Source organism: Peromyscus eremicus, chromosome 1 (genome assembly GCF_949786415.1).
Source record: "Peromyscus eremicus chromosome 1, PerEre_H2_v1, whole genome shotgun sequence".
NCBI classification, from domain to species: domain Eukaryota; kingdom Metazoa; phylum Chordata; class Mammalia; order Rodentia; family Cricetidae; genus Peromyscus; species Peromyscus eremicus.
The window spans coordinates 3,121,968-3,142,470 of record NC_081416.1 but is presented as its reverse complement, the minus strand read 5'-3'; the positions used below and the strand labels follow the sequence as shown (position 1 = coordinate 3,142,470).

The 20,503-nt window shown below is 44.3% G+C and overlaps 1 protein-coding gene across 1 annotated transcript in view; it reads right to left on the bottom strand.

The window, feature by feature from the left end:
• The window catches only part of Gfra1 (GDNF family receptor alpha 1), a 212,691-nt gene that overhangs the window by 53,227 nt on the left and 138,961 nt on the right, over positions 1-20,503 (bottom strand). The window contains exon 4 of the mRNA XM_059255991.1: positions 6,266-6,602. Coding sequence (XP_059111974.1) covers positions 6,266-6,602 — 337 coding nt within the window. The remainder of the gene's footprint in view (positions 1-6,265; positions 6,603-20,503) is intronic.

Genomic DNA, 20,503 nt, shown 5'->3' with positions numbered 1-20,503 from the left:
ATGGACAGTGGCTAGATGGATCTGCAATGAATAGATAATGCATAGATTGATGGAAGAATGAATAGACAGACAGATGAATGGATGGACTATCCCACAGAGGGAGGGATAAAAGGACAGGATGACAGAGGGCTTGACCCTCTCTATGATAAATCCAGTGTCCCTCTGAGCGTCCCTCTTTGAGTAACTGAAATCACTGACTACCACCTTTCCCTTGTCAAGACTGTTCCACCCACCCCAGCTTCACTCAACTCTCCGATTTCCCCGAGGCCTCTTCAGATACTTTCATCATAAACTGGAAGTTTCAAAGTTTTAGCATGTAGAAAATTTCTTTACTTGCCCACTGTCCAGGAGACCAAATCCCACCACACCCTTCAACAGCAGCCTCTACACAGCCAGTTCTACTCTCCCCCATTTGCCAGCCTTGTCTCTCATACCTACTTGCATTTTATTTTTGTTCATTCACTCATTCAGCAAATAGTTATTAATTACATTAGCTGGCAGTTAAGTTTTCTAAACGTTTATCTTTTCCTTTGGATCCTTCTTACCTCTCATCTAGTCCAAGAACCCCCTAACTGGCCTTCAATCCTCTCCAGACCATGCCCACCTGGCCTCCTCTGATGCTCTGCAGGTCTTGGAGAGACAGAATCTAGCATGGTGCTGGAAGCCCTGGGGTCTGGCTTTGACCACTGAGTTTCCCGTCCCCATCCCCTACATGCCTCCCAAGCTCCCTTCGGCTTCACTCTCTCTGTTTCTTAGTCACCAATGACCTGAACACTCACTCCACTCTTGGGCTTCCTGGGCATTCTTCACCCCATTCTTATTCCGTTTGCTTTCCTAGTCAACAACGGGGAAGAAAGTTCTGGTGCTAAGATTCCCTCCAGATCCAAAATCAACACAGTAGGCAAATATAATAAAAAGAGTCTCCAATTCTTCCTGTCTTCAGGCCAAGAGTGGAGAAAGCAACTTTGGAGAGTGTGCGGACAGACTGGGGGTGGCAATGGTGAGGAGGCCCAGACTGGGACATCGAGAGATCCCCTGGGCTTGGCAAGTGTGAGAGCGGTGGACAGAGAGAAGAATGCAGAATAAATCTATTCAGGCTTTTATTAAGCTACTGATCCCAGAAGAAACCAACTGCTTCATTCTGGCTTCCGCCAAAGGAGAGGTAAGAAGAGAGATACAAAGAGAGCAGAGAAGTCCGTTCCTGGTTCACACACTCCTGAGGAGAGGCCCAGAAGAACTAATGCTCTCCTCACCCGAGAGCCAAAGACAAGGGGCAGCGGGTGTTGAAGGAGATCCTCGCCCAGCTTTCAAGGTCCAATGAGCATGCATCATGCAGACATGTGCACTTGGGGGAGAGACAGCTTGCCCAGGTGGGGTGCGTTAAAAACCAGCCGTTTGGCACTTTGAATGCATTGCTAAAGACACTCATCTGAAATGAAAGCAGCTCAAATGGACTGGAAAATGTTTCACTTATAGTTTCTCATATTCCCAAACCTTTCTTTCCATGGTTCAAAAGTTTGCATTGTCTAATTGCTGATTTCCATTTGTGAATGAATCAGTGTAAAATAAAATTAAGTGCCAAATCAATCTACCAAATTAATCTCGTTTTAGGCATTAATTATCCTCTCAGCCATTTTCTTGCGAACTCACCACATGTCAAGTCAAGCTCAGATCTAGTGATGTAGCATTCAGTTTTTAACACAGGAGCTTACACCAGGAAGTAGAGAGAGTCTTGATCATTAGGACCCACAGCTTACTGCACAAAAAGGGTCTAATTTCAGGTAAATGAAACATTTTTCTCATCTTTTAAAGGTGCTCAACCACCGTTGGACTAAATAAGTCACGGGGCAGAAATTCCCTCCATCATTTTGTGGCATGTTCCCTAGTTGTCCCAGCTGACAAATTAACAATGCTACACTTCCTTTATATGTAAGAGGGTCACCCCGAGTGTGGCAAATGAGGTATTAGATAGGGCAGGAGCTCAGAAACTGCATGCACTGTTCTTCTAGAACTATACCAAGGGACAGGTGCCTTCTTAAATCTGTGACCAATTATCCTGGTTTCTAAGGTGTAATCATAGCTGAGTCCACAGGGGAAGAAAGAACCATATACCTGGAGACCAAATGAAGCTACTATTTTGAAGACTATGAGGACTTACAGCTTGGCACCTGGAGGAGGAAGAGCAGGAATATCTCCAGGAAGGTAGGAGAGGTTTAGAGAGAGGGGGGTCCTGAAGTCCCTGACTCCTTCCTTTAAAAAATACGGGTATCCAAGGCTGCAATGTCTCTGCTGCATGCACAGAATGGTCATTTTGGCTCCAGCCTGATTTATTTACTTTATTTTTATGTGTATGGGCTGTTGCCTGCATGTATGTATGAGCACTACATGCTGCCTAGTACCCAAGGAGATCTGAAATGGGTCCATTGTTATGGGTGGTTGTAAGCCCTGTGTGGGTGCTGGGAACTGAACCTGGGTCTTCTGAAAGAGCAGTAAGTACTCTTAACAGCTGAGCCATCTCTCTAGTCCCAAATGTTTTTTTGTTTGTTTGTTTGTTTTTTGTTTTTTGTTTTTTTTTTGAGACAGGGTCTCACTATGTAGCCCTGGCTTGCCTGAAACTTACTCTATGTAGACCAGGCTGGATTCAAACTCACAGATATCTGTCTGCATCTGCCTCTTAGGTGCTGAGATTAAAGACAGGCTTCACCATACCCAGCTTCCTTTTGATATTCAACATTACTAGAATAGTCTAGAAGTAAATAACCATGAGCCAGCATTACTAAATGCAGAGAACACACTTTCCCTGTAGCATTCTGCCAGGCAGAGGGGAACCTGGGACATTGTCCATGGTGGACAGCTGGCTCTGCTGAGGCCCCCAGAACCCAGCCCTCTGAGGCACAATGCCTTAGTGCATACCCGGGTATCCAAGGCTGCAATGTCTCTGCTGCATGCACAGAATGGTCATTTTGGCTCCAGCCTGACCATTTGGGGACAGCATAGAGTAGTGAAAGCCACAAGACAGGTGGCCTGCTTGGCAGCCTCAGGCTCCCTCTTTAGTTGGCACTGGAAGAAGACTGAGGATGGGACTACCTCTGTGATTCTTCAGAGCAAGCTGGAGCAGCACGCTCAAGAGGAGATTCTCTTGGCAATGAGAGTAGCCAAGCACCTGAGTGACTAATTAGAGCTAAGAGCAATCGAAGCAAATCTCTGGTATCCTGAGTCGGAACCCAAGTGCAGAACTTATTCTGAATGTTGGAATTTGGGAGGAAGGGTAGGAGCAGGCAGAGTATAAATTTTAATAATGTATATAACATAATTTGCATCAGGAATGAAGGACATGCTTCCTTTAGGCCACACTAGGTACTGTCAGCCTTCCAGGCAGTAAGGAAAGGAAGCTGGCTTGTGAGCTGTGGTGCTCCAGGGGAACCGCTGTGCTCCAGGGGAGGAATGTGGAGCTTTCAGATTCCATCACAGCCATCTAATAACACCTCGTGCGTGCTGTGCTCCAGAGAAGCTTGCAGGCCCGAGCAGTCAAACTCACCCCTTCCCCAACCACCCCAGAGGAAAGGAGCCTGTCAGCCTCACTAAAGAAGAAAGGAGGGAAAGAAAAACAAAGACAGAGGCAAACCTCAAGTTGCTGTGTATCTGTTTGAAGGCTCAAGGCAGAGAGAGTCGGTTTTATGCAGAGGCACCCTGGGACCCTCAGGAAGGAAACCTGAAGGCTGCAGTAGGAAAACATTACTTTCAGGGTGGTTTTAATCAGCTTGAGCAGCTCTTTGATAGGCAAGGATGTTAAGGCAGGAAGGGCCCTTTGCAGAGTCTGAAGATTCAGAGGGGGTGGTATTTAACACTTGGTGTCTCCTGCCACCCCTCCCTGCTGGGCATGCTCACACAAGGCCTTCAGTCATCAAGGCAGAGCCAGGGCTGGGCTTAGACCGGTGGGTGATTATAGCCGGAAGCCCATAGAACCCCAGGCTCCAGCCATTTACCAGCTGCTGCCCTGGTTAGGTATATGGAGGCGTCCTTAAGCTGGACTGAAAAGAGATGAAATAAAAAGTATAAAATTAAAGAGAAGATTAGCAAAATCTGCTGAAAGAAAACACCACTAGCCAACTTAGCAGCTCCAATTACATTTACCCACACTGCACATGGAGTGGGAAATTGTGAGTATAAAGTCCAGGCTCTGGAAAGAAATTATGGGCTTGATAACCTAACAAGGGGTAACGCCAGAGAAGTCACCTTCCTGGGAGAGACTCAAGACAGGGTATAAAACCCATCGGTCACATTGAGACAAATTTCCCTTGGTGGGGCTCCCTGATAAGCCTAGCTCTGACTCTCAAATAGCCTCTGACTTCTCCCCAGAGCAGCAGGAACACTGGCACCAGTACCAACCACCTCCAGATGTCACTGCGCTCACATGGCTTCCACCCCACTGTATTGTTGTGGCTTCTGTCCATGGCACTCTGGCCTTGGCAGGGTTGGAACACTCCGGGTTAGGCAAGGACTGTCTTAGTCTCCTGTACATTTCCATTTCTGCCCCATAGGCTGAGTCTCTCCTGGCCATGGGATTCTCTTAGTTTCTTGAACTTGTTCTTGTGTAGGGTAACTCTGAGCCCCCGGGGAGCAGCTAAACAATCATTATCTATGGGTTCCTCCTGTCACGTTCCCAACAGCCTCCAAGTCTTCAAGTTCCCAGTGCTCCTCCCAGTTCAATGTAACAAATTTATAGCAATCCAAAGATTACGTCTTTAGCAGAACATGGTAGTGTGTGTAGGTGAAATTCAACACTCATGGTAGGCTTCTAGCTCACACGAGTGTGCCACAGACCTTCCCTGGAAGTTCTGTGCAATATGAATCTTTTAAAAGGGAAGGATTCACCTCCTTGGCCAGCCACTACTCAATGGAAGATATTGATCCACTCCTCCATTTCTGCCCTGTTTATCTTTCTTCCTTCTCCAGTAGGACTCAGAGACCAGGCCTCCTTCCTCGACTCAGTAGAGGGTAGGAAGATATCTTAGGGATGAACTGTCTGGCATGTAGTCTCAATGGAGATGCACAGATATGAATATATGTGTGAAAACACACAAAGAAAGGAAGGAAGAGAGGAATGGAGGGAGTAAGGAAGTGAAGGAGTAATGAAGGTAGGTAGGGAGGGAGGGAGGGAGGGAGGGAGGATGGACAGACAGATCTTCAGCATAAGGTAGTTATACATATGAGGACTCTCACTTCCCTTTGGTCACGATTAGAGCTAATTTAAAGAAAGAATGCGGTCCCATTCCACCAGAATAAGACCAAGAGCTAATTAGAACCAACACATCAGGCACTGTGTTTTTTCTTGACTTCTAGTCTTTAGAAACAAAATCTATGATCATAAAACAAGTAGGCACCTGGCAGTGTCACCCATCTGCCTACCTACCACACGTCCACCAAGCACAAGGGACTTACAGAGGCCTTGATGCCCCCTCTACCCAACCCCAAGGACCAAGTGAAGGTGGTATAGACGTGATGTCCTGCCGAAATCTACAGCTCAGGATCCGGTCTGTTCTTCTGAAAGAGACACGGCAAGCCTCTGTGCAGAGCTAATCCCTGCTGGCTGGTATCTATTGGTTTCTAGCTCTAAGTTCTGGAAGGATGTACATCAAATTGTCGACAGGGCTGGGGAGCCGGGGTGAGAAGGAGCTACTGGTATAACCGCCCCCCACCCCCGCCAGCCTCCACACCCCCTGCCTCCCCTACCGCCAACCCTCCCTCTGCCCCACTCCCCACCTCCACACCCTTTTCTCCCCACAAAATGTGTTCACGTACTCCTTCAAATGTTAAAAATAAACCAATAAATGGTCAAAATGAGAAGGAAACAAATGTTTTCTACGTCACCCCCACACACACACACACACACACTAAAGGTTGGACACAGCCAGCTCCCACTGCCTGGTCTCCTCCAGTGTGCTGCACCTGCAGATGAAGAACTCCTTTCCAGGCTTGGCCGCCCCTGGGAACCCGAGCGAGCACATACTACAACCTCACCTCACCCGGGTGCCTCCCTCACCCTAGAGGGCTCCATGTAAGCAGTGGACTTTCCCCTTCTGCCTCAAAGCATCCCCCAGGTGCGCGCAGAGCAGCTGCGAAAGCCGTGTTGCAGAGGTCAGACTCCTACCACCCCACTCAGACGACCCGGCCTGAGAGCAGCAGAAACCTGGGCTCTGGCAGCTAGAGCAGCAGCCAAGGGTTCCTCTGCACGGCATCCATCCCCGGCTGCCAGCACACTCACCTGCAGATGTAGTTTGTCTTGCAGGAGTCCTGCAGATTCAGGCAGTTGGGCTTGTCTCTTTCTTCATAGGAGCACACGGGAACGATAGTCTGTCGCCGCCGCTCAGTGCAGGCAATGTCCCTGCAGGAGCAGAAGAGCATTCCGTAGCTGTGCTTGGCCGGGACCTTGTCAAAGAACTGCCTGAGGGCCTTGTGGCACTTGCGGCGGTTGCAGACTTCATTGGACATGCTGGTGGTGCACGGGGTGATGTAGGCAGACCTGTACTTCTTGCAGGTGTCATCCAGGTTGCAGGCCTTGGCCGCATCCAGGCAGTTGTTCCCTTTGGAAATGTGCTCCACTGCAATGCGGAGAGAGAGGAGTGAGAACAGTGCTTTTGAGTACATCTGCACCGAGATCTCGCCATTCACCTGGCCATGCACACCCTCTAGAATTCAAAGAGTTTCAAACCTGGTAACACAATGGTCAATACAGAGAGAAGTGTTAGGGTGCAAAGGCTAAGAGCCTACAGTAGTCCCTAGATGTCTTTGTGAAGCTATGGATCCAAGCCTGGGGAATGTGGGCACCTGCCCAGCTACCAGTAAAAAAGGCAACTGGAGAAATGTTTCCAGCTCCTGCTTGGTAAACTGAAATCAGGATCAAAGAAAACAGCAACAAATTATATACTTGTTCATGATACAGTATATAAAATGATATGCTGAATGCAAGTATAATTGCCATGCAATCCTCCAGGAATATAATTATGTAATAAATGAGTATAGAACATGCTAATTACTATATGATTACAGAGTAATTACATGGTTATTTGAGCCCAGAAGACAAAATATTATGCCAGCCTCTCTAAACAGGAAGAAGCAACTCCAGAGAGTTTGTATCTAAGTTTCAGCTCACAGGCCATTGGAAGAACACCAGAATAAGGCACATAAAATTTCGCAAACCTCAATTACCACTTAGCTCACCACATCCAAAATGTTGGCTCTGTGGACACTGAAGTTCCTGATTAAAAAAATCCAGCTAGGATTTTGGATAGAACTTCTCTGAGCTTGTACTCCACAGGCTTTAAAAATATCACAGAGCATATGCTACCTTCTGCTCAGGATCTCTATGCCCAGGCTTCCTGGAAAACCAGTGCTGCCCACTGTGGGCTGCTCCTGTGTGGTCTGGATGAGAGTTTCCAGGAGTCAGATCCCATCCACTGGGCAGCTGCACATGCTGCCTGGGCCAATGGGGAAGTTTCAAGTAAATGGACAAGAGAAACTGTGCTCAGGACCCACACTCTAGGCTCAGGACCCGCGCTCTAGTTTCTTTGTTGGGACAAGCACCTTGACAAAAAGACAAAGCAGGGAAGAGAGTTCATTTGGCTTACTGTTCCAGAGCACAGTCTATCATCGAGGAGAGAAGCCAAGATGGGCTCTGAAACAGCCTCTCACATCACACCCACAGCCAAGAGCAGAGAGAAATGAATGCTGAGCACTTGATAGCTTTCTTCACTGTTACACAGTCACTCCTCTTCCTCCACTCCTAGCGGGCTGGGTCTTCCTACAATTAACCACTTCAATTAACAATCTAGACTGCTGTGGGATGTCTTTCTGTACGCTGTGAGTATGTGTGGCTCCCACTGGATAATAAATAAAGCTGTTGGCCTATGACAAGAAAGCTTACAGCCAGGCAGGGATCCCAAGCAGAGGTACAGAGAGAGGAAGGGAGGAGTCGGGAGAGACACCAGCAGCTGCCAAAGGAGCAACAAGATGCCAGCAGACTGGTAACGCCACGGCCACGTGGCAACTTACAGATTAATAGAAACGGGTTGAGTTAAGCTATAAGAGCCAGCTATCAAGAAGCCTGCCATAGGCCATACAGTTTGTAATTAATATAAGCCTCTGGGTAATTATTTTATAAATGGCTATGGGACCGTGGGTGGGAGAGATTCCTCTGGGCCTTGGGGCCAGACAGGACCAGAGAAATATCCTGCTATAATAGACAATCCCCAGAAATATACCCACAGACCAACCTGATAAAGACAGTTTGTAGCTAGAGTTTTCCTGCCTGGCCCACAGTCAGGGCAAATCTCTCTCACCTGCCAGTCCCACAGCCACTCAGACCCAACCAAGTAAACACAGAGACTTATATTGGTTACAAACTGTATGGCCGTGGCAGGCTTCTTGCTAACTTTTCTTACAGTTTAAATTAATTCATTTCCATAAACCTATCCCTTGCCACATGGCTCGTGGCTTACCGACATCTTCACATGCTGGTTGTCATGGTGGCGGCTGGCAGTGTCTCTCTGACTCAGCCTTCCACTTCCCAGCTTTATTCTCCTCCTTGCCCCGCCTATACTTCCTGCCTAGCCAACGGCCAATCAGTGTTTTATTGATTAATCAGCAACACATTTGCCATACATCCCACAGCAACAGTTACTCAACTAAGACTCTTCTTGGGTAATTCCTAGGTTGTGGCAAGTTGACACTTAAAAGTAACTGTCACATCCCATGTAAAGGAGTTTCTCTAGAGAAAGTAAAGGAACCTTCCAGAACCCACTGATAAGGTGGCCCATAGCAGCTGATAAGCAGTTATACCAGTGACCCTCAAGAGCAGGCAGGGGAGTAGCAAACTAGCACTCTACAGAACAGATTCCCAAGCAAGTCCCTACTCAGGCTCAAGCTCCTCTCTATTCTCTTTCTTTCTTAGCATGTTCTCTCAATTGACGGAAGGCACCTGGTAAATTACAAGAGGTCAGAGAACTGACAAGAAAGAACATAGTCCAAGTGGGCTGGGTGGGGCTGAAATGTAAGGCAATGAGTATATAAGGGTATGTGGAATATTACTCTGCCTTAAAAAGGAAGGAAGCCTTACAACCTGTTACAATATAGAAGAAACTTGAGGACATTAGTTCTAGTGAAATGAGTCATTATCTGAAGGAAAAACAAATGTGATTTCACTCATGTAAGGATGATAAATGGTCCAACTCCCAGAAGGCTTCTGGGCTGAGGGGAGGGAATGGAGATAGTTGCTACTCAGTGGGAACAAGATTCCAGCTTCAAGTTGAGTATGTTCTTCAAGTTGAGAGGTCTTCAATACAAGAACCTGTCTAAAGTTACTGATCTTGTACTTAGTCTTACATTTTTGCTAGGGGGCTGCTGAGATGGTTCAGAAGGTAAAGGTGTTTACTGTCCAGCCTGACCTGAGTATGACCTCTGGAACACACATGGTGCAAGGAGAGTGCCAGCTAACACAAGCTGGCCTCTGACCTCCACACCATAGTACTCTCTCATCATCACCCTCAACACACACAAAATAAATCAAAATATAATAACCTTTTTTAATTGCTAGAAGGTAAGATTGCATAATAGATATTCTTACCACAACCTCAGAAATAGCTTTTACAGAACACAAACATAAAGGCACACAAAGTAACCAAAATTTCAAAGAGTTTTTCTATGGAAAAAAGTGTCTGGTTTTAAGAAAGCATTCCAAATGGGAACCCACTTTACAGCCTGGCACTACAAGCCGTGAGCTACTGCACTGTCTGTGGTCTCTGAGACCTGCAGGTCCCATATGGAGGGCGGTACGAAGACCTCTAGCCTTTCATAGTGAGCAATGCAGCTGTTCCAGAGATCCACCTGCCTCTGCCTCCCGAGTGCTGGGGGGACTAAAGGTGTGAGCCACCACTGTCTGCAATTTCTTTTCTAAGTACAAAGACTTATGCACCCCAGGCTGGCCTTGAGCTCCACTTGCAGCTGAGGATAATCTTGAACCTCTAATACTCTTGCTTATCATCTGGAGTTCTGGGATCACACATGTGTGTCACATGAAGTTTGCAGGGTGCCAGGGCATCAGGCATGCTACACACTTGATCGACTGAGCCCTTGAGATGTCGAACGCTGGGCTGCTAGATCCAAGGATAATTTGTGGTTTTGCGTGTCTACAGTCCTCTAAGTTTATACATCGTGAATGCTTTATGATAACTGAAAATAAATTAATAAACTCTTATTTCATATCATCTGGGATAGGCCCTTAAGGCTAGATGACAGTGGCACCTTCGTGTCTGTACTGATGTCTAAAGTCTGCATAGAACAAAATCATCTGAGACAGAAGAGGCTTACACATAAGGAATGTCGCTAGTGACACATGACGCAGCAACGCATACAACCTCAAAGGAGAACAATGGAGATGTCACCCCATGCACCAGGCATCACAGGCCTGCTGAACTAAAACGAACCTGGGCTCACATCTGGCACCAGGTTCATTATGATGATAAGAATTCACTAAGTTCCAGCAGAACAATGTTACATTAAACTGTTACTCATTCGCATTCCGTTGATTTCAAAGTTTAACCTTTTACTATTTAACTTGTGTTGCTTTTATAATGGTGTGAAAACCAGCAAAGGCTCTTTCTGTTTACCATCTAAGATGATATTACAATAAAGTAATAAGTCAACCTATGACACCCACAAAATTTCTTTTTCTCTGGAAGTAATCCATACTGCAACATACAAGCTTAAGAAACACTTGGCTGGTATATACTTCTCTGTTCCCACGACATTGTTGCCTGTTGAACATTTTTTAGAATTACATAAGCTATTAGCTTCTCTCTCTCTCTCTCTCTCTCTCTCTCTCTCTCTCTCTCTCTCTCTCTCTCTCTCTGTGTGTGTGTGTGTGTGTGTGTGTGTGTGTTTTTGTGTGTGTACAAATGTCTGCATGCATATGTGGAAGCGAGGTCAGTATCGGAAGCAGGTCAGCTCTAGCACCCGTTATCTGTTTGAGACAGGCTCTCTCACGGAACCTGGAGCACATACACACCCAGCTAGCCTGGCTGGCCAGAGCGCTCCAGAGTCCTGTCTGACTCCTCTAGCCCCAGCACTGGGATCACATGGTCATACTCTGCCATGCCTGGCTTTTATGTGCGTGCTGGGGATCTGAACTCAGTTCCTCACCCTTATGCAGCAAATGCTTTGCAGACTGGGCCATCACCTCTGCCCAGCTCTTTTTTCCTCCTTAATGTTATAAAGAAAAGAAAAGCAATATTCTAAAGGAAAAGCTTTGTACAAAGTAGAAACAGTAAAGTGTGTTATGTCTGAACCAATTGTCCACAGCTAACTTAGTTTAGCAGTAGCTGTGACTTTGCCTCACTTTCTGCTGATTCTATTTTCTTCCATACATTAAGCCTTGCCATTACACCATCTCCTTACTGTTATTTCAAAGCCTGTGACAAATTCTAAAGTGTACAACCTGGCACATTTGGAGGGGCAAAACCAATTTATTGCCACCTCACAGGTTATATGTGACTTCCGACACATTTCTGACCCTTATGAAAGGGTCAAAGACTTCCACTACATTTCTCACCTCGATGAGACCAGGAAATCCAAACACAGGGACCCAGCAGAAGCAAAACAAGCCAACAACAAACTCCCACTCCATACAAAAACAGATGTAAAAATCTCCCACAAATTTGAGCGAGATGTTTAGCAATATGTTAAGAAGACGACACACTATTTCCCCAAGGATCCAAAACAAGTTTGATGTTTAAAATTCAATGTGATTCCACAGTAACAGAATTCAAGAAGAAAAAAATACATTATTTTAGTAGAAAAAAAAATGTGTTCAGTGAATTCCAACACTCACTCAATACAAATATCCAGCAAACTAAGAATAGAAAATAATTTCCTCAGTTTGAGAAAGGGCAGCTATGACACACAGATACAATCATATCATCGTAAAATAAAGTCTCTGCCTAAGATCAGGAACCAAGGACGCACATCCTCACCATTCAGAGTCAGTACCGTAGTAGAGGGTCTTAGCCTTTGCAACAGAGCAATAGAAATAAATAAAAAATACTAGAGAGGAAGACAGACAGACAGACAGACAGACACACACACACACACACACACATACACACACACACCCCCCTTCAAAAACCCCCTAAGAATATATAAAACAACTACTAGAATTAAATTTAGCTGTCAAATATACAAAATTAATATAAAAATCAATTGTACCTTCTTGAGGTCACAAATTTATTTTTTGTTTCCTGAGTCTAGTGCTCCTCATATGCACATGGGTCTATGGCTACCCCCTGGGGCATGAGCAACCTACCAGGGGCCACATCCCCAAGAGAGCAAGTCTGCCTCCCTTGGGAACCATTAATCACCAACAGCTCCTCTGACAGGGGCGCCTCCCTAGTCGATGCTGAAATGTTGAGTGGCTTGGTCTTGAGCAGGTCATAGCCACAGCTGCTGCACTGATGCATCCAACAGCCATGTCATGTCCACAGTCAGCACTCCACATCACAAGTTTAATTGTTAGCTGACAAACTAATATTTATAAAGTGCAATGTAAGGCACCTAATATGTGCTCAACATCGTGGGATGATTAAACCAATCTAATTAACACACCTATCCCTTTTATATAATAATTGCAAACCATTAGGGCAATTTAAACTGCAATTCCACATACAATAGTAGCAAATAACAAAAAATAAAAACATATGTAGCATCTAGATACTGAAAAGTCAAAATCATTGCTGATAAAAAAAATTAAAAAGACTAATAAATGGAAATACATACCATGTTCATGGACCAGAAGACCCAATATAATTAACATGTCAGTTACCTCTAAACCTTAATGTTTTAGAATTGGCATTCACATTCTTAAATTTACATGTAAATGAAAGTGATTCAGAGTACCAAAAGCAACCAGAATAAGGATGAAGATGCTCAACAGCCATCGAGTCAATGTGGTGTAGCACAGGCATCCAGAGACTGGAGCGGATGACAGGTCTCAGGAAGGTGTCCACTTCAGGCACCCACAGTTATTTGAGTTTTGAAAACAAATGATACTAAAGAAACCCAATGGGGAAAAAATGTCTTTTCAATAAATGGTGCCGAGCTGGGTGGTGGTAGTGCATGCCTTTAATCCCAGCACTCGGGAGGCAGAGGCAGGTGGATCTCTGTGAGTTCGAGGCCAGCCTGATCTTCAGAGTGAATTCCAGGACAGGCTCCAAAGCTACACAGAGAAATTCTGTCTCAAAAAAAACAAAACAAAACAACAACAAAAAAGTGCCAGAAGAAGGAAAAGACAGAAATCCCAAATTTTCAACCCCCACTTCACACCATGTATAAAATCAACATAGGATAGGATTATTGACTTAAATATAGAAGCTAAAATCATGACTGTATTAGAACATAAAATAATCTGGGCAGTCAACAAACATTATAGGACCATATAAAATAAAAAAATAAATCAAAGAAAAATTTCTCTAAGTTAGAGTTCATAGAAATTAAAAACTCCTGTTGGTATAAGGACACTGATAAGAAAATCTTACAGAAGGCCTTAATGGGAAAATAGTCACAAACATGTATCAGACAAAGTACCACCATCCAAAATATATGAAGAATGCTTAAAACTTAACAATAAAGAGAAAGTATCCTCCTTAAAAACAGACCAAATATTTTAACATGTATGTCAGAGAAATAAATGTGTAAATGGCCAATAAACACATGTTAAGTATTCAACATCATTAATTATATAAAAAAATCAAAATAAAACTAAAATGAGATGTTTTACTCAGCAACAGCAATGGTTAAAACTGAAGTCTAGTAACTTCAAATGCAGAATGAATGTGGAGCGTCTAGAAGTCCAAGCACACTGGGGAAAACTTAGGCGGTGTCTTATGAATACCACACACAGTCTACTCAATGATCATCATCCTATCAGTCATGCACAAATATCTACAAGAAGAACCCATAACCACAAACAAGACTTGCATTACTGAAGACAGCCCACAGGACTTGGAGGAATCGAGGTAGAATGAACCTGGAAGCTCCTCCAGGACTAACCCTCCTAGTATCAGAAGGTCCTATGAACCACAGCAAATGACTAGCCAGGTAAGATACCACGAATGGTGTAGTAGTGACACTTTATCTTTAGGGCAACCAACAGCTGTCTAATTGGACTTAAGACCCACTCGGTATAAGGGAATCTAGGACTGGTACTGCAAACCCAGGCAAGCCCCTTGGCAGAAGAGGTCACATACCCTAGAGGAGAATCTACTACTGTTCTTTTCCTAAACTAAGGTAATTTCTAACTGTATTGCAAATACCCATCGATATACGACTCACAGACAAATGCAGCTTCTTTTTGCAACACATGGAGACTATAGAGAGGTACAACTGGTCAAATGCATCAAGTAAGTGGCAGTAGTGGGGCTTGGACTCAACTGACATCTCCAATATAACCCTATACCTAAGGCTCAGGGACAACACACAGAAGGACAGAGAGGTAAGATCCAGAGGACCTGGACAGCTGTAGCAGGCTTTCTTTTGGGCCACCAACCAGCTCCCAAATCATGACATGGAAACTTGTTATTAGTTATGAATGCTCAGCTTTATCTTAGCTCTTTGTTTTAACGTGTTTCTCTTTATCTACATTTTGCCTCAGGGCTTTTTAACCTTTCTTTATTTCTGTGTATCTTACTTTCCTGCTTCCTCCAGTGTCTGTCTGTCTGGCGGCTGCCTGGCTTCTGGCCGGGTGTGTGCCTCTCTTTCTCCCTCGTTCTCTTTATTCTTCTGCTCTCTCTTGTAACTTCTAGCCTAGATTTCTCCTCCTACTTATTCTCTGTGCCTGCCAGCCCTGTTTATCCTTTCTCTGCCTAGCTATTGGCCGTTTAGCTTTTTATTAGACCAATCAGGTGACTTAGGCAGTCAAGGTGAAATAGCAACTCATTTTTATACAATTAAGCTAATTCATCATAAACAAATGTAACATATCTTTATATAGTTAAATATTCCGCAGCATAAACAAATCTAACACATCTTTACACCATTAACAAAGACACCAGAAACAAATGTAACACTTTACACAGTTAAAGTAATATTTTACAGCATAAACAAATGTAACACATCTTTACATAGTAAATATTCATAAGAGACACTTGCTGCTAGATTGACGGTGCACCCCAGATAGGAAAGATGCACCCATGAACTCTCAACAATATGGTTGCCCAAACAAGACCTGCACAATGACAATGACAAAGTCACAAGGCCCACTCCAAAAGTAAGTGCTGCATGTGGCCAATGGCTACGGAGAGAGGGAGAATCAGTTTTCTCCAGGAACTAGCTCCTGTACAGGTTGTCTAATCCCCTAAGTGGTCAACCCTGGATACATTTAAGCAATGCTGAAGGACCCAGTGGTGTGTGTGTGTTTAGAGCACATATATGTATGTAGCAACAATAGTTCAAAGAGAGGTGATGAGCTTGGGAGGGAGACAAGGGAAGACTTGGGGGTGTCAGGAGAGATGTTAGTACCCATGTATGAAGTTCTCAAACTATAACCAAAAATGTACTGATGATAACCCCAAACTGCTGACAGTCCATGTATCATTGACAGGGAACCAGTCTAAAAGACAGACAGTGAAATACCACTGAGAAATAAGAAATGAGAATGAGTCAACTATGAACACAATGGCATTGATGAATCACAAAAACACTATGCTGGAATGAAAAGATGAAAACCTTAGGCCTGAGCACACTCAGCCTTTTGACACTGTGACAAGAAGATGTTTGTCATCTACAAAATTCATACTTGAGAATCACACAATTGAGTATTGGTAAGAAAAAAATCACAATCATGTTTTGAGAAAGTTAACAGTTTTGTGTTGGGCTGCAGCCATACCTCCCCTCTGCTACACATGGCCCTTGGACACGGGTTACACTGGCCTGCTGGGGGTAGAGAAAACTTACATTCTATGTAATTCTCCAGGCAAACACAAGAGAAAGAGAATAATTACTCCTAGAGATGGGCACAGAGATTGGCTGGAAGGAGCTAGAGAGAACGTTCAAGATTCATGGCAACATTCTGTACCCTCACATGGGGCTGGGTATATAGTTTAGGTTAAAACCTGAGCGTATGGTGCAGACAAGATTTGTGACTATTTAAATATTCCATCCCCACCCCACCCCAAAAAGGAACTAAGCCAAAGGTGAACACTGAGAGTAGAGACTGGCTATATGGAGCAGCTAATTGCTGGTGGGGGTTAATGTAGGGGCAATGTGCCCCAGTAGGGGCATCTGGGGTCTGATCACATTGGACGCCACTTGTTAAGCAAATCCAAGAGTCTGTTAAAGGGTATCAAGGATTTATTAAGATATAAAATGGGGAAATATACACTCACAGATACAGAACAAAGTTAACAGCCATCGTTGTCCTCCATTCTGCCCAGGGGTGAATGGAACCAGTCATGTGGTCTGCAACCACCCTAAGAGAGAGCAAGCATGTGCCCCCTCCTCAGTTTTAAGCAGTCGCGTACCCAGAAGAAAACCACGCCTCTATCAGGCCAGATATCCCAAGGTCATTGGTGAGTGAATTCCCACAACACTGAAGTATTTAAAGGATGAGTACTGATGGTTTCATTTTAAAAACTTAAAAGGGGTTGATGGATGTTCTTCCCAAAATAACCACTTTCAAATGTTGAGGGTGGCCTCTAAACGTTGGGGTGTGTGTGTTAACTATTAAAATGCTTCCACTTTTCTGTAGGGTTGCAAATGTTCATAATAAAATATTCAGAAACGATAAATTTCTGTTATGCCACTCTTTAAAAATAGGCCTTTCTTAGGCAGCTACGTATATACAGCATGGAACAGCTCTCAGCCCCTTCTCCTCCGAGTCCCCCGCAAACTCCACTTCCAGCTCTCTCTTGAACTCTGGTGCTGCATGCCTTGCTGCAAAGAAGTTTACAATAAATGCCCCAGAAATCACACGACATGTAAGAGCGTGCTACGCTTCAGTCAGGAAGAACGTTGACTCTGTGTATTATGAAATGATCTCCTACTAGAAATAAACAACAACAACATGCCACTTCAATGACTGGCAGTCAGAGGAGACAGGAAATTACTGACTAGAGCAGGCACATGGCTCTTCATCCTATCAGGCCCACATGGAGGAGCAGAACGCTCCCATGTTACCCTCTGGGCTCTTCTCCCCACTGCTGGTGTAGACAGCCTCAGCTTTACCATGACTGTCAGGACCGCCCTGGACACAGCCCGTTTTTGAACTCAGCATTGTGATCCCGCTTTCCTCCCTCTATCCCTACCCTCTCCCACCATCTGCTGCTTCTCATTCTTTAACTTGATGGAGTGTCTGGGAGTGCTGGCTGAATGGGAATGTTCTCAGAATGAAGGCTGTTTACTGGAAATCCTTTTTTTTTTAAATCAGAGGTTAGGGCATATGCCAGTAGGTTGTGTTCGGCTAATGTGTACCTCTCCAGCTTGGGCCCCCACACTCTATTATGGAGGATGCCATTTAAACAGCTTTTTATTTCAAAGCTCAACACAACCGTGCCATTACTTTGCAGGTTACAGACTGCTCCCTCTATCCACACTGGAAGCCTTTCCAGTGGGATTGTATCTAACTGGGAGTTTTCTTGGGCATGAGATGAATGGCATTCGTCAAAACTGGAGAACCAGAGGTCAAAACAGAGTCAGGTGCTGTCAATGAGTGATGGTTTGGGAGTTAGAATATCTGTCTGTCTGTCTGTCTATCTACCATTTGCTTTTTGAATAGGTCTGTAGCACAGTTTGTCCTTGAATTCAAACTAGTCTTCCCGACCCAACTACCCAAGCACCTAGATTATAGGCATGAGCTACCATGCCTGGCTAGATTTGGGGTTTTATATGTGGTCCAATCATCTGTGCATCAATCAGTACATAAGTCAGTTTTACCCCTGTGGACCCTCCTTCCCCCATATGTAAGAAACGATAAATGGAGTCCCTTCAATTCTCAATATCCTCTGGTTTAACGTACAATATAATTTGCTTTTTCAAATTATAACTTTAAATATTTAGGATGATAGCCAAGGACGGAATGAAACCACAGGCAGAGGGTCTATGCTCTCAAAGGCACTGGTCTCTCTGTTGATCCAGAAAGTGCATGGATCCCAAAGTCAACCCTGACCTGCAGGCAAACTTAGAGGTCCATCTCACCCAGGGAGATGTGTTATGTCAAGGAAATACAATGAGCCAAGAGAAGTATCCAAATTCAAAAACCTCAAATAACAATCCTTACACTGTCCCAAATCAAAGAGGCCACCACTGTGACCAGGAGCCTCTCCACATTACACTCAGAAAAATGCCACCATTATTGGTAAACACCACTGGTGCTGTTCAGGATGAAGCAGCAATGCAAACCAGTGGCGATCCATTTCTGCAGACTGTGCGATGGAATCGAGCAGGAAGTATATTAAAATGAGCATGGGCTGCGTGCACTGTGATGGATTAGGCAGAAAGTTCGCAGGACACAGCGAGAGAGTGCTGTCGGCAGAGGATTGCCAATATCCGGCTATCTTTCTCCCCTTCTTTGTGGGGCTGCAGAACAGAACTCACAACTCGTTCCTTCTTTCTTTCTGACTTGATTAATTGCCATGTTAACACAACTACTGTTCCTCTTCCAATAGGCTTTCTCTAATGTATTAGTCCCACAAATGAATAATGAGCAAAAGGCGCCAAGCTGTTCCCAGGGGTAGGCAAGCTTTTCTGGAAGCTCACGTTGACAGTCATCTGATATCTGAGTGGATCAGGTGGCAAAATCTGATCACGCAGGTTGTGACCCTTGTAATTGATCCTTCATGAGTTTGGCCTTTTCCAGTTGAAGTGCAAAAAATTACATTTAAAACCCATGTGTTGGCTGTTTGGAGCCCATTTTTCTATTTACACATGTTTCAGACCTATTGTATTAAACAATGTGCATTTACTGATGGCCCCACTTTTTTTATATTCTACACAGCTACATCAATCAAGTCTGAAGCCATATCTAAGCTTCCTTTGGGGCTGAGAACAGGGGAAACATTTTGAATACTTATGAATTTGGAAATAATTCTTCTACCTGGTGAAAACAGTTCCCAATGTTGACCACAGGTCAAGGCAGTCTAATCCATTAGACTGCCATTCCTTTATGTACATACAGTCACCTGCCTTCACTCCACTCCCTTCACTCCAATCCCTCCCCAACTGTTTCCATACACTAAAAAATGAGATGTCTCTTAGACGTGGTGTGCCAGTCACAGGCTTGCTGCCATGGTGATTAAGAGTGCTGCCTCAGCACATGGGATCATTACATTTTTAATTAACCTTTCCAACCTCCTCCACCTTTTCCTTTTGTTATACACCAGCTCCTCAAAGTTTCTATCTGTTTGTGTCCAACCAGGTTTAAGACAAACACTTGACAAATGATCTTGGCTGAAGCAGGCGTCAGCATTGTGGGTGATGTGCCTGGTAAGGTGTGGAACCTCCTTGTGTGTCAGACACAGGGACAGGCGCTTAGCACGCGGTGGCTGGGTTCCCACCTAATTTTTGTTTTGGCAGCTTAGCATTATTTAATGGCCCTGGCTACCAGGGAACTGGCTTTTTAAAATCTCTTTCAACCTAATTATAATTACAGTGTATAAATCACAGAATGATCAATTATAAAAATCCTGGGTTCATAAATATTTAACTTAGCATTTAAATCCACACTGCAGGAGTGCATGAGATTTTGGAGCCCAGCTCTCTACAAACAACTGCTTTATTACAGCCCTTTGCCAATGACTGCAAATGGCACCAAGTTTGTCTTGTAGCACACTCTGGCACGTATCTGGGCATGATGCCTCTCCGAGTGCTAAGATGGCACGTTTAGTCTTCTCTTAAAATATGCATGCCTCCCATTAAAAAAGATTTTTTTTCTGCAAAGACTCCTATCATCACCCTTTAATTCCTCAAGTTTGGAGGCATGATTATAATACTAGACATAAAAACACTCATTAAAATATATTTTATTTAATGTAAGATTGATTCCAAGATAATTGAGGTCAGATTTGTTTGGAGATGTATTGTGACATGTGCAAATGTTGAAGCAGAGAGGAAATGATCTTCTAGGCAGACTCAAGCAAAACAGCTAAACATTTTTCAGCAAAATCATAAAAGCATAATTGGATTTCAATTTAGAAATAGTGGGCCTAAGACAGGCCATTTTTAATAATCTAATTATGTGCTCAGGGCCTACCCCAGAACTCAGCCACGGCTACAGAACTATTAATTGCATTCAATCCTGCTGCATCTTCAACCATGAAATTTGCTATTACATGTAGGGCTGGTTTTCAGTTGCAGGCCTTTCTTCCCCAACCTCAGATGCTCTTATGCCATCCAAATGTGCCTGCTTTTCTCATTTTCCCAAAGCAAAATCTCTTAATGACTTCTGTGGACCAGAACAGTAGCT